Raw genomic sequence first — 25038 nt, 5'->3', positions numbered from 1 at the left:
AAGAACATCCCTGTAAATTAAGGGAATTCATTGGGAGACTCCCAGATCACCAGAACTATTTCCGCTCTATTTCTTTTCTGTGGACAACACAAAATTTAGGATTGGTAGAAGATTTATCACCTACTTGACACCAATGGACTTGAGCTTTGAGCACTTATATTTTTACTTATTTTATGATGTTTATTTTGTTTAAATGCAGCGCTGTCTCATTCACTTACTATATATATTATCCCTTGTGGGAACACATAAGTGACAGCAGCAGCAATTTTGTTGTTTTATCTTATTGAATAGCAGCGTGCAACTACCTTCTTGTATAATATCTGTAAAATAATATGCAAAGCTTCAGAATGGCAAAGATGTTTTTGTTACAAATTATGTTAGCAGACTGCAGTATTTCTTTTAAGCCTAAAAAAAAAGCACCTGGTAGAAGAAAGACTAGAAAAAGAGCAGTTGATAAAACCATCCGACCTGACATCATAAGTATCAAGGATTTAATATACTAGCTTAGTAGATCAAGAGGAATTACTCTTGTAATGCTTGAAATTTACCTTCAAAGCAGTTTGAAAAAGCTGCTTATTCATTCTGTGTGTGATCTTAAAGGAGTTCTAACCCTCAAGGTTTCTTACCTTAATGCATTCTATGCATTAAAGTGAAAAACCTTCTGCGCTGCAGCTGCCCCCCCCCCCCCAGGCCCCCTTTTTTCTTACCTGAACCCAATCGTTCCAGCGGCTAGCACAAGCCAAGCAGCTCCAGCCGCTGTCTCGGATCCTAATTGGATAGATTGATGGCAGCAGGAGCTATTGGCTCACACTGCTGTCAATCAAATCCAGTGACATGGGACTGGGGGGGGGGGGGGGTGGCGGCAAGTCCTGCTGTTTGGGTCAATGGATGCAGCAGCAGGACTCGGGAGCGTGCCCTGCATGGGTCCCCCCAAGGAAAGCGTCTCTCTGTGGGGGCACCCGATGAAGGGGAGGAGCCACAAGCGCTGCCTCGACATCCCAAAAAAGGAGGATCGGGACCGCTCTGTGCAAAACCCTTGCACAGAGCAGGTAAGTATGACATGTTTGTTATTTTACTAAAAAACAAACCTTTACGATCACTTTAATGATATCAAATGGAAAATGCTTATTATGCCAGTTTTCCCAGTATGAGTACCTGAACTTAGTGTTGCAGCAATAATGCAGTATGGTAGATAACGTATATTATGCAAGGAACAAATTAGGGCTTGTTAACACTGTGTGGTGACCTGCATTTTTCTGCACTGGATGAACGTAGGTCACCAGTGGGGCACTTTGAAAACAATTGTTTTCTATGTGCCCCGCTCACACCACAATGTGTTTTTGTTGTGATGTGCAGTGTGCATAAAAGCAGCATGTCTGCATTTTTCTGCAACATGCTAGATGGCACTGCATGTCGCCGTGCAATGACACGAGTGAAGTGTCCCTATGTGACATTTCAAATAAAGTTGAAGGAAAAAAAACAGTGAGATGCGCTGAAACGCACTAGCCTGCTGATGAAAATGCTTAGTTTGTCAAATTTATTTCAAAGCGAATTTCACGCTGGACAATAATCTGAACATTTAGCAAACTGTAGTCTGTAGGTATTCTGAGATATTAAAGCCTATAGAAAACTGTATATGGGACTTGGTTATAAATGTGGTGACATCCCAGAAACCAGCCCTTGCACTGGACACTTGGTAAGAGGGTCTCTGTCAACACCCCCTTGATGTGAAGAAAATTTGATTTCAACCACATTGTTGCAGCTCTCGCATACGTCAAGCAAAAGACCTGTCAAATTATGAGAGCCAATAGATCACTTTACTTCGGTACTGAAATCTGCTGAAACGGGACTTTTTTTATTTCATTTTTTTCCACCCTTTATGTAATGGTTGTATTTGTTTATTTGTAAAATCTTTACACAATTTTTTTTTTTTTTTTTTACCTTTTTCATATTTTAACACTTTTAAAAAAAAAGTTAAAATTGTCTCTAATGTGCTGATGCAAACTAAATGAATCCCGGCGGTTCCTCTAGTGTGCTACTATGGTGTAACTTTCTGAATATACCTGCCAGTGGTGACAGTGTGTGTACAGATGTTTATTTTTTCATAATAGTTATTGCTAAGCTTATGAAATGTTCCTGTTTTACGGTAACGCAGGTGGTGGCAGTTTATAGGGTTAAATGCTTAAAATGGGAGTCCACCTGCGATTTTTTTTTTTTTTTTTTAAAGTCAGCAGCTACGAACACTGTAGCTGCTGACTTTTAATAAGGACACTTACCTGTCCTAGTCGCCCGCCATGTCAGTCCCCCGACGGCGATCGCTCGGTCCTGTCTCCTCCATCCTTACCAAGGGAAACAGGCAGTGAAGCCTTATGGCTTCACTGCCCGTTTCCTACTGCGCATGCGCGACGCTTTGTGAATGGGCGGCTGCCTCCTGGGATACACACAGTTCCCAGAAGGCAGCACAGCTCATTCACCAGAAGACACCGTAATGGAGGACAAGGCAGAAGATCCACCGCGGTGGAAAAAGAGGCAGAAGAGCTACTTCCGCATAGCAACTGCCCTATTCAGGTGAGTATAAAATAATTTTTTTCAATTTTAATTTTCTTTTTTATTTTAAGATTTTTTTGAGGGGAAAAAAAAAACGGGCAGAACTCCACTTTAATTACCACTTATGGACTTCCCCGCCGCAGGAAAAGTCACTACTTTGAAGAGAAATACCAATGTTATGGTAGCAGCTAGCTACCATAACCCGGTACTGTCTTCAAGAGTGGGCACTCCGCTTTCAGATAAGTGGTCTCTGCAGCGGATACGCTGCAAGATTCCCTTTATCAGTGGCGGGAGGGGGCCCCACTCCGCTCTCCGGTGCCCTCCGCCACTTACTGGAGTCATTGGCAACGGCTGAGGCGATCCGATGTTGTCCCTGCCTGGGTATGGAGACGAGTGAAGAGAAGATGGCCCCCCACCGTCTCCATATTATTGCAGGGCAGAAGTGACGTCAAAACGTCGCTTCCGCCCAATGCTCTTAAAGGGCCATTTATTTTTTAGGCCTGCCACACAAGCACATGTGCCGAATTCCCGCTATTGGAGACAACAACCCGCCGGTGTATAGTGCAGAAACACACATGTGACGTAACAAAGTAAAATGCCGCCATGGCATCACGTGGAGCAAGGCAATGGAACACAGCACAGCAAAGGGGCACCGCGATGGATCGCAGCATACATGACCGCGCACACAACAAAACAAAAACAAAGCCCTGGTGTTCAGAAGTCCAGATGGTCTTTTTTCACCACATACTCTGTTCAATCTAAACAAATTAAAGAAATCCTCAAGAAACATTGGGGTGTCCTTCAAAACTACAGAGTTCTGGGACCCGCCCTACCTGAAAGAGCTGGTGTTATCTTTGGGGGCGCTAGATCTATTCAAGGACAGATTGCACCCAATGTCATTGATCCCCCTAAAAGGGTTACCTTTTTTCAAGACTGTAAAGCTTTCTTTACCTGCGTGTACGGTGTGTTAACACAATACCAGTGGTAGACGTAAGAGCGAGACTTTTCAGTCTATGGTCACCCTACAGGTATATCGGATGAAACATTTCACTACATGCGCCACGCAATATGTTGTGTACCTTCTAACTTGCCCTTGCAAGAAACAATATGTGTCCCTTTTATTTGTCGCTTTTTTGGGGAATTTTAGCCACCCCTGTGGATTCATGTGTATCTTTGTTTTTCCTTTATCTATTTTTGATCCCATGATTTTAGGTTGACTTTTTTTGCTCCAATGTTTTGGAGTGGGATTTTCTTCCCTTTTTTAGATATTTACAGCCATAATTTTAGATTTATTGGATGGTGCAGTGCCTTCTGTTATCCTCAAGATGGCGCAGCTCTATCCCAGTCTATATGGGTATGTGTAGTGCCTTGTCTTCTTCTTTAGATGGCGCTGCCCTGTCCCAATATGGACAATACATGTTTTAGCTTATTGCTATGACCACGTTCTCCCTCCGTTATGTCCTCGCGTTTACCGCTGCTTATTGTGTGACGTTTCTGACGCCAATGCGTCATGACGTCACACTGGGGCTTTGTTTTTGTTTTGTTGTGTGCGCGGTCAGGCACGCTGCGATCCATCGCTGTGCCCCTTTGCTGCGCTGCGTTCCAAACCCTCCTCCGTTTCTTTTTCTTTTGGCGGTCTTTTCAATCTATATCATTGGTTATATGGAGATTACTACCGGGTCATAGGCCAGTGATGTGGTCGAACCTGGATGTGGTTTACACATATTGCAATGTGATTGGTCTGTGCTTGAAGGTTGTGAGTCCTACACGTCATGTGACTGACTCTCCTCCAATCACAGACACATACTGTGTAACTCACCTGATTGGCTCGTTATCCAGTCTAATTAGGATTATCTTATTATATATGTATGGCAATATGGGGGAGCAGGTAGATGCCCCAGTTGAAGTCCCTTAGGACGAAACGCATAGGGCTTGGTATGCCTACTCCTCATATTGCTTTTATTCATCTTTAATACATTTTCGTGATCACTTTTATGTCATTATTGTGTTGGTTTTATTTCAATAAAACCTTATCAATTTTGATCTGCACCATTTGGAGCATTTTTTATTTTTTCCTTGCATGACCTGCTGGATTTAAGTTCTAAGCTTCACCATCATGCTCCTTTACCCCTATGGGGTTGTTTCCTTCCATCACGTTACATCGGCTTGAAGTGGGGGTTCATCCTCCCTTCCCCTTTGGGTTCGCCCTTGTTTGATCCAGATCGATCCATACCATTACCCACTGAGAGGTTCCAGTCAAGGACTATCGGGTTACATCCAGGTCAAGTGTGTGGTTTTCATTACCCAGCCTCCGGACCAGTCAACTTGATCCTGACAGGGATAGTCCATGCTTTCACGATCTGCTGTCGCTGACAGGCAGATCCTTTTGGATCCGGTAAGAGTATTTCACCTGCTTTATATAGTTGGGAAGAATGTCCTGTCCATGACGATCGACGTGGCTACATGTTTTTCAGCATTCTGTATATCTATTGATGGACTTCTATTTGCACATTAATATTTATTTTTGTTTTTCTCACTCCACATATATTTTTACACAATTTATCTGTGCTTCCAGTCACTGTATGTGACATTGAGTGTGTATTATTATTCGCGCTACATATTTTTTCTTATAACTTTACTATTTTATTTTTAATTCAAAAAAGTGATTTATTTTTTCCAAAAAAGTGCGCTTGCAAGACCGCGGTGTGACATACGGTGTGACAAAACGTATTGCAAAGACCGTCATTTTATTCTCTATATAATGTTTGGGGGTTCCAAGTAATTTTCTAGCAAAAAAATGTTTTTAACTTGTAAACGCCAAATCTCAAAGGGGCTCAGTCCTTAAGTGGTTAAATTAACCTAGTGAAAATCACTGTCTGGCACTTAAATTGTGGTCCTGCAAGCTGCAAAATCTTTGTGCAGGGCACAGCTAAGGCCGCGTACACACACGATCAGTATGTACGCGGCTGTGTAAGCTGACTGATGGTCTGATGTGCCTACACACCATCAGTTAAAAAAACTATCGAGTCCAACGCGGTGACGTAAAACACAACGACGTGCTGAGAAAAATGAAGGACAATGCTTCCAAGCATGCGTCGACTTGATTCTGGGCATGCGCGGGTTTTTAACCGATGCTTTTGCATACTAACGATCGGTTTTGACCTATTGGTTAGGTGTCCATCGGTTCAATTTTAAAGCAAGTTCTAATTTTTTTGACCGAAGGTTTACTGACCGATGGGGCCCACACACGATCGGTTTGGACCGATGAAAACGGTCCTTCAGTCCGTTTTCATTGGTTTTGACCGATCGTGTGTACGCGGCCTTAGAGTGCCATTGTTTTGTACATGACAGCACGGGGGAGGTTGACCAGTCCTTTGTCGTGAATTGGTGAGAAGGGCAGTGATCTGGCTCCACGTTTCGTCACAAATGCCACTTTTAAAATTGTTTAAATTTGCCTAAGTAATATTTGTAATAGCCCACAGCCCTCAGGTAAATTTAGACCTTCACAAGTAACTAGATTGTTTGTTTGCTGTGGGGCAATTCGGAAAGTCCTGATTTAAGACACTTTAATAAAAGTCTAGTGTACTAATTTACTTATACACACTTAGGCCTCATTCGCACTGTTTAACCTGTACATTTAGAGGGCATTTCTAAATGCATATGAATGCAAGTCATTATTTTTCAATAGTGCCATCCACACTTAGAGTTCAGCTTCGTGCTGGTGCATTTGGTTTAGCTGCGTTAAGGGAAAAAAAGATTCTGTTCAGGATCTGATAAAACACTCTAAATGTGACTGCAGTAGTTGATCGATGCAAGATTTTACATGTTCCCTTTTGACAGAAGTCAATTTACAGTCCACTTGTGTCAAACAGAGGAGTGCACACTCTAATTAAAATTTAGCTAGGCTCGTGGAGACTTTATATCAGTGTATGGCCAGCTTTATACTAATTCTGTAGCCAGTACTGTGCAGTTTATTAACTAGCATTTTTTTATTTATTTTTTGCCTAATAGAACTATTACATATTCTAAATCTATCACTCGAGTAGAGCAATCTAAACATGAGCGTTTGAATTCTTTTCATCTCATTATCAAATAGTATCCTTAAAGGCTTGGCACAAATATGATTGCTTTGCATAATTGCTGTCAAATGCGGTGCATTCTACATTCTTCTCTGACATTGTGGTGAGATTCTTTGCCAGATATTGAAACTGGCACTTTGTAATGGCCATAGCAAGCTAAGCATGGCAAGTTCTCTTCCATAGAGCCTCATCATACACCTTAAAGGGGTTGTAAACCCTCAATGTTTTTCACCTTAATGCATTCTATGCATTAAGGTAAAAAACCCTCTGTAGTGCAGCAGCCCTCAGAACTCCCCTTTTTAACTTACCTGAACCCGATCATTTCAGCGACTGAGACGACCACACCAGCTCCAGCTGCTGTCTGGAGTTTTCATTTGATAGATTGATAGCAGCGGGAGCCATTGGCATGGGAGTAGAGGGTGTAGCGGAGTCCTTCTTTCTGTGTCAATGGACACAACAGCAGGACTCGGGGGGCGCACCCGCACAGGTTCCCCCCGATGCAATGCGGCTCTCCATGGGGGTACGCCAAGAGGAGGATCGGGACCGCTCTGTACAAAACCCTTGCACAGAAGAGGTAAGTATGACATGTTTGTATTAAAAAAAAAAAAATACTTTTACAACCCCTTTTTAAGACCTGTAAAAAAAAAAAAATTAATATATCAAAGTGCCAAACCAGAGTACAATTTTAACCGGTTAAGACCCGGACCATTATGCAGGTTAAGGACCATGCCCCTTTTTGCGATTCGGCACTGCGTCGCTTTAACTGACAATTGCACGATCGTGCGACATGGCTCCCAAACAAAATTGACGTCCTTTTTTCCCACAAATAGAGCTTTCTTTTGGTGGTATTTGATCACCTCTGTGGCTTTTAGTTTTTGCGCTATAAAATATTTTTTACTTTTTGCGATAATAAATATCCCCAAAAAAGATATACATTATTTTTTTCCTCAATTTAGGCGGATACGTATTCTACCTATTTTTGGTAAAAATTACAATGGCAGTGAAGGGGTTAACTACTAGGGGACGCTAAGGGGTTAAGTGTGCCCTAAGGGAGTGATTCTTACTGTAGGGGGCGTGGCTGGACGTGTGATGTCACTGATCGTCCCCTATAACAGACGATCAGTGACACTGCCACAGAGAAGAACGGGGAATGTGTGTTTACACTCGCCTCTCCCTGTTCTCCCTGTTCTTCAGCTCCTGTGACCCGTGGGTCACGGAGCTTCAGACCGGGTCGCGAGTACGTGGCCAGCGGCGCGCTTGCGACCCACGGCTGGGCTTTTTAAAGAGGACGTGTGTATATATACGTCCATGTGCCCAGCCATGCCATTCTGTCTACGTATATAGTCGTGCGGTGGTCCTTAAGTTGTTAAGCAATTATGCTCCAAAGTCAAATTAACATTTCGGCTTTTGGGGCATATTTCTGCAATAAACGTACTACTAAGATGAAATTTAGGGAATATACCCCCTCAAACATTTGTTTTTGGAACCTTTTGTTCAGCTCTAAAATGTTAGTGTTTTTTTTTTTTAGTAACCGTTTTCATTATGTGTATATATAGAAGGGTGAGTATACCCAATTGGGACACCAAGAGCCATAAAAACTTGACAGAATCTAACCTTTCTCCACTCCAAAAAAGATTTTTCATGGAGATGCACTAACCAAAATGCATAAGCTAATGATTTTAATTGTTTTCCTATATCAAATGTCAAGCCAGCCATTCATAAAAGAGAGAGCACTATTATAGAGTTGAATTGCAATGTTGTTAAATGCCATATGAAGATATACTTGCCAATGTAAAATGTGTGTGTTTTGTAGTAAGCATGAACCTTTTTGCTGGCATATGATTCTTTCCATGTATTGTAAATCTGGCATTGATTTGTCAGCTGAAGTACAGCCCCAGATGCTGGGGTAAAGATATGATTACCTTTTGACTTCTTGTTACAGCATATTGGCTCCTTGAACTAATCCTATGCTTTCCAGACATCTAGCAATTGTATATGAAGTGTAATGGGCTAATGTACCAAAAGACAATTTGTCTTTGAAAAGATGCCAAACATTTCTTAACCCTTTACACTCTAAAACTCAATATCTAGATGACTGATAAAGTATAGGTTCCCCAACCAAAATAATTATTGTATTACATTCTTCCTGTTTTTGAACCTGTAGCCAGTGGATAGGTTCCACGTTTCTCAGTAAATAAATGACATGGTCATTCGTGTCAGCAGTCCTGGAAGGGGCATTGGTTTGATCTCTTGACTGCTGCTGTTGGTATGCTTCCACGTTCTGAGAATTGTTGTGTGTGAGCCTAGAGCAAGTATGATTATTATATTATGAGCTGTGAGGAGCTGGACAGAACTCTACTGTAAAGTATCAAAGACACTCGGACATTTTGTAGGCCACATATAGACAGCAGACCTCTACTGAGCTTGGCTTCCTGTCTGATTTTGTGTGCTTGTTCCTGGGCCAAATGCAGTTTAGATGCACAGTGTGCTACTGAGTAATTATGCATTGCTTTAATGCATAAAGAATGTGTATGTTAATCCAGTAAATTTGTTTTAACTGATACAGACTTTTGCAGTCAAATATAATGTGGAAACTGTGAAAATACATTCTTAGCTAACAGCTAGATGCAATTAAATGCCATTTTGAAAAAAAATCATATTGCCGCAATTATACCAGTGATGTTCACTTTGCAGTTACGGATATGAATGTTTATCAGGAGATCTCAAACGTGCTTGTTGGCAACCCTAAATTCATAATACATCTGTGGAAAACTGTGGGTCTCTAAAACTGTATGATTGCTCAGCTCCAAGTTATCATACTGAACACATATTTATGCTTGCCTAATTTCACAAGCTGTCAGAAAGCTGCAGGTAAAGTCCGTATGATATCAAATACATTTGCTGCTCCTTAAAACAGACATCAAAGGCTTTTTTTTTTTTTTTCTTTTAAGAAATAAGCTTTTCCTACTGTGGACAGTATGTTGCCATTTAGTAGCAAAGTGTGCTTGTTGGAATTGAATATGTAATACATTGTCTCTAGTTAATTGCAAAGATGTGTCAGAAATCATGTGAAATGTGCTCTGCAGTAGCTGCTATGAGCAATCTGTTAATTGATGCAAAGAACACTACCATTTTTGTTAATTTTTCTCAAGTCTGTTTAGTTGCACATTTTTCTTAGTGTCAATGTGTGTTTTTCAGATTTGAGTTTTCAAGCTGCCTCCAAAATTTCCTCCACTCCTCCTTATGAAGCTTTAAAAGTTTTGCGTGATATGTGCCAGAACTTCCCTATCAAAGCAAGGTAAGAAAAAATGTAATCGTAACTTGCTGCTGTGTTAAAGAACCACATGAGGCAACAGAAATCATTCAATGACCTGCTAATGTTAAAAATATATATATATATATATATATATATATATATATATATATATATATATATATATATATATATATATATATATATATATATATATATATATATATATATATATATATATATATACTTGTGTGTGTAAATCAAAGATAGTAAAATGACAAGTCTATTCAAGTCCTGTGATTTACTAATTATCACTCCACTCAGCGTGACCAATCTTTTCTTATAATAGTTCATAAGAAGTTTAAGAGTGAAGGAATATATCCAGGTGACCCCAGAAGTGCTTCTAAACTACGAGGTGCTCTTCAATCCAAACAGCTTCCACCGTGTGTCACACACCCTTTCGGGTTTGTACTCACCAAAAGGTTGAGTTTAGTAGGCACTGACAAGCAGTATATTCACTCCTATTCACAGTATATATCACTCCTCTCCCATATCCCTACTGCACTCGATCTCCCAGACTGGCTCTCTAGATCTCCTCGGATGTCCCAGGTTTATAGAGGAAAGGAAAACTCACGATAGTGTAATTACGTTAAATGCTGGTCGCGTCCACCACAAACCAACACACCGCTACTTCCTTGTAGCTGTAGCTGTGGTGGACGCGACCAGCATTTAACGTAATTACACTATCTTGAGTTTTCCTTTCCTCTATAAACCTGGGACATCCGAGGAGATCTAGAGAGCCAGTCTGGGAGATCAAGTGCAGTCGGGATATGGGAGAGGAGTGAATATACTGCTTGTCAGTGCCTACTAAACTCAACCTTTTGGTGAGTACAAACCCGAAAGGTTTAGAAGCACTTCTGGGGTCACCTGGATATATTCCCTCACTCCCAAACTTCTTATGAACTATTATAAGAAAAGATTGGTCACGCTGAGTGGAGTGATAATTAGCGCTGCTTTAGTAAATCACAGGACTTGAATAGATTTGACACTTTACTATCTTTGTTTTACAGATCTAAAAGCGGCTGCTGAATTTTCTATATAGTTGTGTGTATGTGTGTGTGTATGTGTGTGTGTATATAATATATATATATATATATATGTGTGTGTGTGTGTGTGTATATAATATATATATATATATATATATATGTGTGTATGTATATATATATATATATATATATATATATATATATATATATATATATATATATATATATATATATATATATATATATATATATATATATATATATATATATAAAATAAATAAATAAATGTTTATTTGTATTATATATTATGTTTAGTGGCAACACTATTTTATTTTCATTTATTTTAAACAAAGTTATTGGGATCCTGTGAATTCCTGAGCGCCGGGATAGTGAAAGTAGGCCACAGACTTCACCATTTGTGTTTTATTATATATATATATATATATATATATATATATATATATATATATATATATAAAAAAATAAATGATATAAAAAAAAATCTTTAAGCAAAGACCCTAGAGAATACAATGGCGGTTGTTGATCTGATCTGCTCCCTGGATCCCTCCCCAGTCTGATGCTAATCTGATGTGGAGCCCATTGAATATAATCTGTCTACATGCCTAATGTTTGGGTGGTTCTGGTAAGCGGCTTTCAGTTTGGTGGTGGTGTGTTCACACTGAAGTTTTGCTGACACATGGTGGTGCTGCTACAAACTTTTTATTGGACTAAATGTGCTTTTATTCATATTATCTATTATCATTGCTTTTTACCAGCCTGATGTCTGGTTTCCTACGTGGCGCAGTTTACTTTTATATTGGACTTTATATGCTTATCACATTTCTTCTGCTGCCTTGACGCATATATATTTAGAACGTTTTTGACAAGAGCAGTTTTATCTATCTATCTATCTATCTATATATCTATCTATCTATCTATCTATCTATCTTGTATTGTTATCTATACTTTCTTTTTTTAGTTTGACACTAAAAAAAAAAAAAAGGTCCTCCTTCTAGTGAGATCTGAGGTCAGTAAGACCCTACATCTCACCACTAGGCTGGGAAGCCTGAAAAAAAAAGTAAACCGATCTCAGCTTCCCAGCCGAGGCGGCCCCTTTTTTTTGAATGCAGAGCCCGGGCGTGACGTCATAACAACATTGCGCCCGGCCTCCGATCATAGAGACTCTGGCGACCATCTGGTACGCCAGGAATTTCTATTGTCAACATCCGGGGCAGGCAGATCCATTTTAAAACTCACCGATCACAGCGTTGAATCGGTAGAAGCATGGGAGGGGGGCGTCCCCTCTCGCCTCTCATAAGAATGATCAAGCGGCGAAACAGCCGCTATGATTGTTCTTATGGTGTAGGGATTCGCCGGTTCTAAAAGATATCTGAATGATGCCTGTAGCTGCACCCATCAATCAGACATCCCCGCTCAAAGTCCAGGATGTCATATGAGGGACAGCGGTCGGGAAGTGGTTGCATTTCTTTAAAATAATAAATTCCATGTTAGAAAAGCCAAGTCAAAGTGCTGGATTTGTTTCCGTTGAAATTCTGTGAGGGTGATCTGAAGCAGGAATTTCAAACAAGACTTCTCTAAAATATCCATTCCTTTGAACAGAGTTTTATACAGTAATGGCTAAAATATCCTTGTACACATGGTACAAGATTGGGCAGCAGCTACAATTGGCATTTGCTGTACCCACATACTGCAGAAACCATATCATTTGTTTTATTATCAATTTAAGGGTCAAGTTTCTTTTTAAAATGACAGGGTTCTCTGCTATAGCGCAGTTTTAGATTTGCACTCGTTTTAGTAGTATGGTAAGTAGTTGTGAGTGTTTGATAGAACTGCTAGCTCTCAATTGCATTTAGTACTAAGCCTAGAACCTTGGTTGTTCAGCTCCTGATATTCTCAGTCTGCTAGTCCTACATTGGAGGATCTGGATGACACTTTTTTGTATAACAATTTAATGTTTTTTTTTCAGATTCAAAACTGTGCAACAGTGTTATTGCAGTAATTTCTGACTGCTTAGACCCAACTTATTTGATTGGACTTTAAAGCAGAACTATAGTAATTTTTTTCACCTTTTACATCTATTAAATTTTCTGCCCTTGTGGTTTTAACGTTGGATAGTCAAACATTTTTTTTTCTGCCACTAAATATCTTATACAGCCCACTTCCTGTTTCTTGTCTGGTAAAAAACCTAGGCGCATGACATCATGCACAGCTCTCTCTCGCTCTTGTGAGAGTTTGCCAGGAAAGAAGGGAGTCATAAGAGGGCCAATGAGAGCTGCAGAGCTGGAGGTGTGTCTCTGTGTAAATCCAGGAAGTGAACAGGCAGCATATTCAGCTGTCCACAGTTAAAATGGATGCAGCCAGACAGGTGGAGCATATTGGCAAGTACAGAATCCCAGTATATATAAAATAATATGTAAATTGGTTGGAGGGAAGCTTCAGAATGGCAAAGATGTTTTTATTACAAATTATGGGAGCAGACTGCAGTTCCTTTTTAACCACTTGCCGACCGGCCACCGCCGTTATACGTCGGCAAGTTGGCTCGGCTGGGCGAGAGCACGTAGTATGACGTCCTCTCTCCCAGCCGCCACTAGGGGCGCGCGCGCGCCCCCCGCTTGCCCCCGACTCCCGTGCGTGTGCCCGGCGGGCGCGATCGCCGCCGGGCACACGCGATCGCTCGTTACAGAGCGGGGACCGGGAGCTGTGTGTGTAAACACACACAGCTCCCGGTCCTGTCAGCAGGGGAAATGCTGATCTTCGGTTCATACAATGTATGAACCGAGGATCAGTGTTTCCCCTAGTGAGGCCACCCCCCCCCACAGTAAGAACACATCCAGGCATACTTAACCCCTTCCCCGCCCCCTAGTGTTAACCCCTTCACTGCCAGTGGCATTTTTATAGTAATCCAATGCATTTTTATAGCACTGATCGCTATAAAAATGCCAATGGTCCCAAAAATGTGTCAAAAGTGTCCGAAGTGTCCACCATAATGTCGCAGTACCGGAAAAAAAATCGCTGATCGCCGCCATTACTAGTAAAAAAAATATAATAAAAATGACATAAAAATACCCCCTATTTTGTAAACGCTATAACTTTTGCGCAAACCAATCAATAAACGCTTATTGCGATTTTTTTTTTTACGAAAAATATGTAGAAGAAAACGTATCGGCCTAAACTGAGGAAAAAAAATGTTTTTTTATATATTTTTGGGGGATATTTATTATAGCAAAATGTAAAAAATATTCATTTTTTTCAAAATTGTCGCTCTATTTTTGTTTATAGCGCAAAAACTAAAAACCGCAAAGGTGATCAAATACCACCAAAAGAAAGCTCTATTTGTGGGAAAAAAAGGACGCCAATTTTGTTTGGGAGCCACGTCGCACGACCGCGCAATTGTCTGTTAAAGCGACGCAGTCCCGAATCGCAAAAAGTACTCTGGTCTTTGGGCAGCAATATGGTCCGGGGGGTAAGTGGTTAAAGCAGAGTTACTACTAAAAAAATATATAGTAAAAGTCAGCAACTACAACTACTGCAGATGCTGACTTTTGATAATCGGACACTTACCTGTCCCATCTTACAAGTTTGTCTCTGCCAAGGATGCACTCTGGCTGTAAGGGTAGAGAAGCAAACAGACCAGCTATTCCTAACCCTCCCCTTTGCTGCATACTCACAGAATGCCTTTATATTTTGTGAATGAGTTCCCATAATACAAAGGCTTCTGTGATTGGGCAATTGGAGGGCAGAGGACGAGCATAACACCTGCAGCGATTCTACTGTTGAAGATACCAAGAGCAGAAGGTCCCTCGTCGGGCTCCTAGAACTACAGTGATAGCTGTCTTCCAGGAGTTGTATAATCATGTGAAATGTCAATAATAGAGGTCAGCTCAGTTGGTTACAAGAAAATTGGAAAGGGCTTTATTTTTTCCATATGGAACCAGGACTTTTAAGGATGTGATGCTGACGCCGAGGTGGGCACAGATACTATGTATTTTGTTTAAAATATCATATTTATTGTACAAATATACATAAAACATTGTCACAAAAGAAAGTATCTCCAATGTGTGAATAACATGAGTCATATTGTCAGTAATGATGCTTGTTCCCAGCAAAAGCTTAGAGGATTCTTGAACATAGAGTGCAACGCATTTTGCAGATGTATCTGTTTCTTCAGGGAAACTCAGACATGCTTCTAGATGTATCAATTAAATTCAAAGAGAACATCATTACAATCACATAAAACTATAATTGCTTAACTACCGGACCATTATGCAGGTTAAGGACCTTGCCCCTTTTTGTGATTCCGCACTGCGTCGCTTTAACTGACAATTGCGTGTGCGACGTGGCTCCCAAACAAAATTGGGGTCCTTTTTTTCCCCCCACAAATAGAGCTTTCTTTTGGTGGTATTTGATCACCTCTGCGTTTTTTTTTTTGCGCTATAAACAAAAATAGAGTGACAATTTTGACAAAAATTCTTTTTTACTTTTTGCAATAATAAATATCCCACAAAAATATATAAAAAAAACATTTTTTCTCAAGTCATCTTCCAGGACGGCACACCTGAGATGACGAGTCCCACCCGACAGGAAACACAATCAACAGAGTTTAAAAGGCCCCACCCTTCCCTCTGTCCCTCAGTTATTGATTGTGTTTCCCAACAGGATGGCAGCGAAACAGTTTATTATTTTTTAGCAAAGAGACTAAGGTCTGGGACCAAGGTCTTCCCCCTGGATTTTCTGACCAAGGGCAGTCAGTGGGGCTGCATGGTCAGATAAAAGCTTTGGCTTTATTTCAGGGGGGGTCTCCCTTCTATGTATTCTCAGGGAGCGTTGTGTGCTGGGCTACAAGTAAAAGCTCCCTGAGAATACTGGCGGCATTGGGCACAGTGAGGGTGTCCATGTCCCCAGGGACCATCTATCCCACTCTCTCCTCCTACCTGACAGTGGTGGATGGTGTGGAGGAGCCGCTAGGATGTCCCCTCTTGCAGGGAAGGAGTCTCCGTGGCTGCTGGTGGTTCCTCAAACAGGACTAAACACAGAGGAACTTCTCCGGACCGTGATGCGGGCTCCGGCGTCCCTGGGGAGCTACCGCGCATGTCCGGAAGCATCGGAGTGGCACGCCTGGATGATGTCACTTCCGCGCGCCCGGGCTACGCCAAAATGTCGGCGAGCGGCATCCCACATGCCTCCGAGCGGTAACAACGGGAGCCGTCCACGGTCCTGCGTCTCCCCCCAGCCTGCACAGAACAATCTTTGCCTACGGCAGGGCTGCCCAAAAGCAGAATGGACAAGGACGGACCGATTCCAGCAACACAAGTCGCCACAGGGGGTGAGTGACTTGGCTGACGGGGGGAGGTGATTCTGGGGTGGCCCTTTTTACACTCTCCCCCAGGGATAGCCCATGGATAACAGAGGTTTGTTATCTATTTCAGAGACCGAATGCCCTGCCCAGGAGACCACCAGCAGGTCTAGGGGCAAATCCTCTAGTAAATCAAAGCGCTATGGGAACTGTGGTAATAAACTCCCACAGGACAATGCAAAACCCTTCTGTTTCAAATGTACTGGTATTTACAAATTGACAGGCAGGGAGACAGCGCAAGCTATGAAGGAGTGCAGAGCTCTACAGACTGAGATGCTTGATACTCTCCAGTCCTTCAAAGCCACGGTAGCAAACAGGGATGTAGCTCCTGTAGGTACAGAAGATTCCCCCTCTTTGTTAGAGACCCAAACTAGTGTTACGGAAGGGTCTCAGGGACCGTCTCTAACCTACTCAGATGTAGAGTTAGAATCCTCGGGTCAAACTTCTCAGGAAGAAGGGGAGGATTCTGATCAGAGTAGCCTGGGGGATACTAGACCTGGCGGCCACCTCTTTTCTGTGGAGGATATGGAAGATCTCCTCAAAGCGATCTATACCTCTGAGGACATCCAGCTACCGCCCAAGCAGGTCTCAGTACAAGACAAACTGTACAGGGGACTCAGGAAAACCCAAACCAAATCCTTTCCTGTACACCAATCTCTTAAGGATATTTATTTATTTTAAGAGAATGGAAGGAACCTGAGCGCAGGGTGTTAGGACTTAAAACCTGGAAGTGTAGGTGCCCCTTCAAAGCTGAGGAAGAAGACCGATTCTTTAAAGTTCTGCGTCTGGATGCTTTATTGGCTCAAGTATCCAAACACTCGGATCTATCCTTCGAAGATTCCGGCAACATTCGGGATCTGATGGATAAAAAGTCTGAAACTTTGCTACGCAGGGCTTGGAACACCAATGCAGCTGCTATGGGCCCTGCATTGGCCTCAGCATATGTCGCTAGAAATGCGGATGCATGGGTTCGCAGATTAATGCACCACGTAGCACAGGACAGTAAATCCAAAGAGGTGCTAGACTCCCTGGATTTGTTCGGAAAGCAGTGCCCTATTTAGCAGATGCTGCAGTGGAAACAGTCAGAACTACCGCCAAGTCGGCAGCTCTTTTATATTTAATCTGGTTAGCAGTTTATGGTACCTCCTAAGCTATATTTTACAATATTAAGACTATTTTAAATCACATTTTAAGAGTCATTTGTGCAGAAATACTCAAGATGCATAATGGCCTATTTCTACAGCCTAATATTATCCTTCATTCTAGAAAACGTATACCGTAGTTCAATTTTTTTGAAGGTTGCGGTTATAAATTACTTAAAACAGTATCTATACATGAGGTACATTGTATGTGTGATAAGTGTCTTCAGAATGCATTGGTTTGTTTGCTGTAGATTCTTTATAGAGCCAGTAAAATGACCCTGGCATTTCATTCATATAAAATTGAGAATTTTATGACCTGTGTCCTCGCTGCTTTTGCAAACAATAATTTCTTGTATAATCTGTGTCCTCCTATCCTCACCACCCCATATTCCTCCTGCTTAAATATTTTTGTAGGCCAATAAATGTAAATGCACTCTGTAAAACCTTTTGTCATTATAGTTTTGTTCTTTCAATTTACTGCATTTGACCTCAACTTTGTTCCTTCTGTCTTCTGTTCCACAGATATTTCAGATAAGTGCTTTTGTAGTATTTAGTGTGGTCTTCTTTTCCATTGTGTACAGATGTATTTATTGGCCTGCAGAGTAGATTCATGGTTCATTGACATTACTGCACTGCAAACTGAAGACTTGCTTATACTGTACCATTATCGCTGTGTTGCGAGCATTGTGGATTGGCAGATAACATTTTTTTTCTTGTCTTTATACCAATGATTGTACCATGCTTTAGAAAAAAAACGCAATCTTGTTCACAGCTCTTTTAACAAAACTGTTTACAAATACTGGATTTAGACATGCCATCATTTTGTCAGTAGTAGAATTTTTTTTTTTTTTCACATTTTGTTGTAAAATGGATATTTATTTTTCCACTATGTAAAAATAGATTGCATAGAACCAATATAAAAGTGATTTGACTTATTCCTACTTTGCATTTCTGCATGTGAAAACAGAGGATGATCTTCAACTTCCATTCTACTTTTATAAACTACAATATCACTCTCATCCCTCTTTTACACCATCTTGTCAGTTTCAGATGCATCTTTACATTTTAATAGTCGCTTTTGGTTTTCTTTATATAAATTTGTGTGAATGAAAAAGCAGCATTGCATTTTACCTGCAGTGGCAAATGAGCGCAACCTATCTCTTGAGAATTTACACATGGGCCGTATGTCAGCCAGATTTCATTAAACTGCCCGATATTCAGCCCGCATGGGCCAAATGGCTAGTTGAATCAGCTGGTTTTTATTGAACTGGCCAATTTGACCCGGCAATCGGCCTTGATACTGGGTGGTTGTCCTCTGCCACTTTGTCTTCCACCAATGGTAATACACCTGCAATTTATGCTGAATGCAGAAAACTATGGGATAGGAATAGTAAGCAATGTGCAAATTGGGTGTTTTTAATATAAATAAAAATGCTCTGACTATTAGGGAGCATTAAGGCTCCATGCACACGGAAGCTGATAAACTGTAGTTTATTGGCTTTTTTTTTTTAAAGCCCATAAACTCTATGTTGACCTATGTGCCCATGCACACCTGGGTGTTTTTTAGTGTTAATGAGCTTTGGAGTTTATTGGCTTTTTTCTGAATGCCCGAAATTTGCATTCAAAGTGCCGTTTTTTGGGCGGGAAAAATGCAAAAAAATGCTAAATGCTCAAACACGCTGACGCCAGCGTTTTTTTGCGCCATTTTATCCATTGAGAAAAAAAGTAAAAGAAAAAAAAGTTCGCTGATTAAAGCTATTGCAAAAACGCTAAAAAACGTTGGAAAGCTACTGGCGTTTTTTTTTTTTTATAGCTTTTTTTAGCTTCAGTGTGCATGGAGCCTAAGGGTATGTAATGTATTTATAAATAAAACCCCAAACCGACACTTGAAATTAGTGTTTTTTTTGTTTTTTATTGTAATATTTTGGCATTGCTTGGCCATTGTAAGTAGAATCTGAATGTAATACAACCTTTGAATGTCCACCTAGACATCTTCTTTTTTTTTTTTTATTTTTTTTTTATTGTAATACTGTTTTGGTTCACTTCTATGCTCATGGCGATGAGCCTCACATGTCCAAAAAAAAAAAGTGTGAAAATATTTTGGCATGCAAAGTGGCTGAGAGTTGTTTTAAGAAATTCCTTTGCTCAGTCAGGGCATAGTAATGATTTATTTTGTTAGCATTCCCCCTCCCCTGATAAATATGCCTCCCCCTCCCCTGATAAATATGCCTATTGGAGCCTTTAGAATTACCCAGTACTTCTTGGTATGAAGTAGCATGTGACCTTCTCTCCTTACTTCCAGAATGAAGTGCTTACACCTCAGCGGCCCTTTTCCATGTGATTAGCAGGAGTCCAGATAACTGGCAAGGCTATCAGCACTGTTTACATTCATAATTGCACTGATTATCAATGCAGCCCCATCAGTGCAGCTCATCAGTGCAGCCTCATTAGCACACATAAGTGAAGAAGTAAAATTACTTATTTGCAAAATATTATAACTGAAACTAAAACCTTTTGTGTTCGTTTTCTAATTTTTTTTTTGTTTAGAAAAAAATTAAACCCCTAGTAATTAATAAATGTCACCAAAAGAAAGCTCTATCCGTCTCAAAAAAAAAAAATTCATATGGGTACATTGTTGCATGTGCAATTGTCATTTTAAAGTGTTCTAAAAGCTTAAAATTGGCCTGAGTAGGAAGGAGGTGAATGTGCCTAGTAATCTGCTAGTACATTTAACACTCCCCTCAACTGCTGTCCAGTTTTGTTGATGTCCCTGTGCTCCTTCATCCAGATTGGAGGCATGCTAATGCAGGTGTTATTGGTCAGATAACCAGGTGAAAACAGGGGGGGAGCCAAAGAAAAGAAAAGAAAACTGTCGCAACCACCACATTGAATGATTGGTAAGCTGGAATATACAGGCATACCCCACTTTTAAGTACACAATGGGGTTTAATTACTAAAGATGGAAATCGCAAAATCAGGCTCACTTCGGCATAGAAACCAATGAGCTTCTAACCCCAGCTTGTTCAATTAAGCCTCATAATAAAACCTGAAAGCTCATTGGTTTTAATGCCGAAGTGAGCCTGATTTTGCGCATTCCAGCTTAAGTAAATAAACCCCATTATGTACTTAAAAGTGGGGTACGTCTGTATTACATTTTTGGTTTTGGGTTTAATTCTGCATCAAACAAAGTACTTGTCTGTAGAGCTGGTTGCTGCACATTGCAACGCAAGCACATAATGGAACAATCAATATAAACACTGACTGGTATAGTGGAACGTTGGGCAGTGGGTATCGGATATGAACTACTTCTGTTTTACTGGTAAGGCTGGACACTGAATTTACACTTCCCATCTGATGTAAAAAATATTTAAAAAATTGGTGACTTTCAAGACTTTTGACTTTTTGTGGAATTCGTGTCTCCTATGGCGAAAGGGTGGTGGGAGTCTGGGAAGGGTATAAGTGGGTGGAGGGAACCAGGGGTTCAATTACTCCTGGCCATGAATGGGTTAACAGCTTTTTCACATTAAATGTACTGGTTTATTATTTCCTTGTGTCATCATGTTTGTAAAATAGTATTTTTGCTCTGCCTCAGACTTATACTTTTGTTCTTGTCTTTGTAACAAGTTTTGCCAAAATAACAAATTGCTTACTGGTCACTTCTCCCCCCTGCCTGCCCAGGCCAATTTCCAGCTTTCAGCACTCGCACTTTTAATGACAATTACGCGGTCGTGCAACACTGTACCCATATGACATATTTTTTTTCTCACAAATAGAGCTTTCTTTTGGTGGTATTTAATCACCACTGTTTTTTATTTTTTGCTAAACAAACTTTTTTTCATATATTATAACATCTTTCAAACAGGTAATTTTTCTCCTTCACTGAAGTCCACTGATGAGGCGGCACTGATGTGCGCTGATGGGGCTGCACTGATGGGCACTAATGGACACTGGTAGAGCAGCAGCGATGGGCACTAATAGGCTGCATTGATGGACACTGGTAAGGTGGCAGTGATGGCCACTGATAGGTTGCACTGATGGACACTGGTGAGGTGACAGTAATGGGCTGCACTGATAAGGTGCCACTGGTGGGCACTGATGATGCTGCACTTATAGGCGGCACTGATAGGTGGCTCTTGTGGGCACTGATAGGTGGCACTTGTGGGCACTGAAAGCTGGCACTGAATTGCAGCACGTTCGGTTTCTAATCAAAGCTGCTGCTTTGTTTCCTTCACGCCATAGTGTGAAGAAAAAAAAAGGACAATAACCGGCATCTGTTTGAACCGAGTTACTTTAACGAGAGATCACTGCACATACCTGCAGCAGTTTTCAATAGTAGCATCCATTCTGACAAATACGAACACTCTGATGGGCAACCTCACTGGCAGGTAGGAATGTACAAGAGGCAGGCAAGTTTAAGCACTTTGTCAGAACATTCTGGCATTCAGGCAAAGTACTGTTGAAAGTTACGGAAGATATGTGCGGTCACCTCTGGTTTCTATACTTCATTTAACTTGGAATTGATCTTCTAAGCATTACTGGGGGGAGCCTGGAGCAGCATCTTTTCCAGGAAAGACACGCATTTAGCCTTTCCATGACTTTATTTACCTATCCCAGCAAGACTGTTAAAATAGTTTTATGTTTGTATTTGGATACAGGTTTGCCTGAAATATAGAGCAATTTCTAATGAATGCAATAAGCACTTTGTAAAGCTTTTTAGGCATAAGAAAAGGTGACACTTAAAAGCATTTCAGAAAATGTAATAAGAAATATAAATGTTCCTGTTGTGAGCTGTGCATGTGTGTTTTTTTGGCTAAAAGGTGTAGTACTTTAAATAGTAGAAATACATATATGTTGCTGTAGTAAATCTTCTTTTTTTTATTATGTTTACCACAGGTCTCTGACCAGAATTGCAATAAACCAGGAGATGAGAAAAGAAATTGAAGAAAATCAGAAGGTTTGTTATTATAATTTTGACCTGATGTATTTGTGTTTATGATACATTATAACTTGGTATTTTTTCTCTACATCACAATCAGTTGGCACATACCTTTTGTCTGTATGTGGCTAGATGCTATCAGAGGTAAGTTCTGATTTTATGTGGCTGTCGGGGTAGAATATCTATTTACAGGAGAAGTACAGCCAAAGCTCATTTGGCTGTACTTCCCCTATGGAGCACATGAGTGCAATATTGTTTTCCACTCCTGTGACCTGTTTTCAGCTGAATTTCGCTCTCTGCTGCTGTTAGTCTGTCCAGTCCTTGCATTACATGACTATTGGGTCGTGATCCGCCTAGATCGCTGGACCAACACCCGCCTCTGCCTTTCAGGAGCAGAGCAGAGAGCTGTGACTGATCGTCGCCAGCTTTCAGCCCAGGGAGCTGTGAGAACTGAGCGATTGTCAGTGTTAGATCGATTGGTTCTCGGTGTGAGAGGCGCTGGGGGACCGATGCTGCAACCACCTAGGTAAGTATTTAAAGTGCAGACTTTGAGATTTAATTCAAGGGGCTGAACATAAATTTCAAGTACAAAGTTTAAGAAAACTGTAACCATTTTTATACACAGCCCCCCCCCCCCATTTTCAGGGGCTCAAATGTAATTGAACATATAAATATAATCATAAATAAAATATTCATTTTTAATATTTTGTTGGGAATCCTTTACTGGCAATTGTCTGTATGAAGTCTGGAACCCATGGACATTATCAAAGACTGGGTTTCCTCCTTTCTGATGCTTTGCCAGGCTCTAACTGCAGCAGTTCACGGATCTTTCTGCCTTTTCGTTTTGCCTTCAGCAAGTGAAATGTGTGCTCAATTGGGTTGAGATCGGGTAATTGACTCGGTCATTGCAGAATATTCCACTTCTTTTTTTGAAAAGCTCCTGGGCTACTTTTGCAGTATGTTTTGGATTATTGTCCTGAACTGTGAACCGCCGTTCAATCAACTTTGCTGCATTTGGCTGAATCTGGACTGACTGTATATGTCTAAACACTGCAGAATTCATCCGGCTGCTTCTGTCTTCTGTCACATCATCAATAAACACCAATGACCCAGTGGCACTGGAAGCCATGCAAGCTCATGCCATCACACTGCCTCCACCATGTTTTACAGATGACATGGTGTGCTTTGGATCATGAGCTATTCCAAGTCTTCTCCACACATTTTTCTTCTCTTCATTTTGTTACAGATTAATCTTGGTTTCATCTGTCCAAAGAATGCTTTTCCAGAACTGGCTTTTTTAGATGTTTTTCGGTATTGTATAATCTGGCTTTTCTATTCTTCAGGTACCATGTGGTAAGCCCTCCTGTATTTGCTCTCATGAAGTCCTCTCTTGATTGAAGACATTGATAATTATACGCCCACCTCCTGGAGAGTGTCCTTCACTTGTCTGGATGTTTTAAATGGGTTTTTCTTTACCATAGAGAGGATCCTGCGATCATCCACCACTGTTGTCTTCCATGGCCATCCAGGCCTGTTTATGAGCTCACCAGTGCATTCCTCTTTCCTCAGAATGTACCAAACTGTTGATTTGGCCACTCCTAATGTTTCTGCTATCTATCTGATTTTTTTTTTTTTTTGTTAAAGCCTTACAATGGCTTGTTTCACTTGCATGGACAGCTCCATTGAATGCATGATGTAGGTTTACAGCAATAGATTCCAAATGCAAATGTCACACTTAAGGCCGTATACATAATCAGATTTTCCAACAACACATGTGTCATGGCAGGTTATTGTCCGATAATTGAACCGTTTGTATGCTCCATCAGACAATTGTTGTAGGAATTTCCGACAACAAATATGGGATATCGTGCTTTAAAATTTTCAGACAACAAATGTGTCTTGTCGGATTATCCGATCGTGTGTACAAGAAGTCCATCAAAAAAAAGTCCAAAGTACAAACACGCATGCTCCGAACCAATGCTAACCATAAGACAACATTAGCAGAAGTTACCCAAAGGGTGGCGCTAAAGAGCTGAAAAAAAACACATAGTTTAGTGTATGTTGGCCAACAAAGTTTTGCCACCTGTATGCAGAACAAGTTCACGGCCAACGGCCTTTGCACAAAATTCCACGGATTTGTCTGATGGAAATCAGATTGTGTGTACGAGGCTTTAGCATTAACTCCAGACCTTTCACCTGCTTAGTCGATGAAGAAATAAAAAAAGGAGTAACCCACACCTGGCCATGATACGGCTGTTGATTAAATTGGCTAATTTGCTTTTGGTCTCTTTGAAAAAAGGGGATTGGCTTTTCTTAAGAGCTATACTTCCTAAACCCTTCCTCCGATTTGGATGTACATACCCTCAAATGAAACCTGAGTGTGCACTTTCAGCCCATATCCATTATATAATTAGAGCTTGAGGTTTTGGTAAATACCGGGCAAAAAAATTGTGCTTGTGTCCAAATATATATGAATAAAGTCCAATTGCAGCGCTGAAGGTAAGAGACAGATGAGGAGACGGTGAATATAGGTGAACGTAGAAATTAAGAACCTTTCACCAGCTTGAGTGTAAAATCAACACACACCACGGTGCTGTCAAACATATCTTCTTACTAGAAACAGATGAATAATAAGCATGTGGTATATGATTCATCCAAACA

General features: G+C 40.8%; 1 protein-coding gene across 3 annotated transcripts in view; it reads left to right on the top strand.

The window, feature by feature from the left end:
• The window catches only part of UGGT2 (UDP-glucose glycoprotein glucosyltransferase 2), a 446216-nt gene that overhangs the window by 64690 nt on the left and 356488 nt on the right, over positions 1-25038 (top strand). For all 3 annotated transcript variants that reach the window (XM_040336106.1, XM_040336105.1, XM_040336104.1), the window contains exons 9-10: positions 9825-9924; positions 22335-22395. In XM_040336106.1, the coding sequence (XP_040192040.1) occupies positions 9825-9924; positions 22335-22395 (161 nt within the window). The remainder of the gene's footprint in view (positions 1-9824; positions 9925-22334; positions 22396-25038) is intronic.

Source organism: Rana temporaria, chromosome 2, assembly GCF_905171775.1.
Source record: "Rana temporaria chromosome 2, aRanTem1.1, whole genome shotgun sequence".
NCBI lineage: Eukaryota > Metazoa > Chordata > Amphibia > Anura > Ranidae > Rana > Rana temporaria.
Note: the sequence above shows the minus strand (reverse complement) of the source record. Positions and strands in the feature narration are given on the sequence as shown.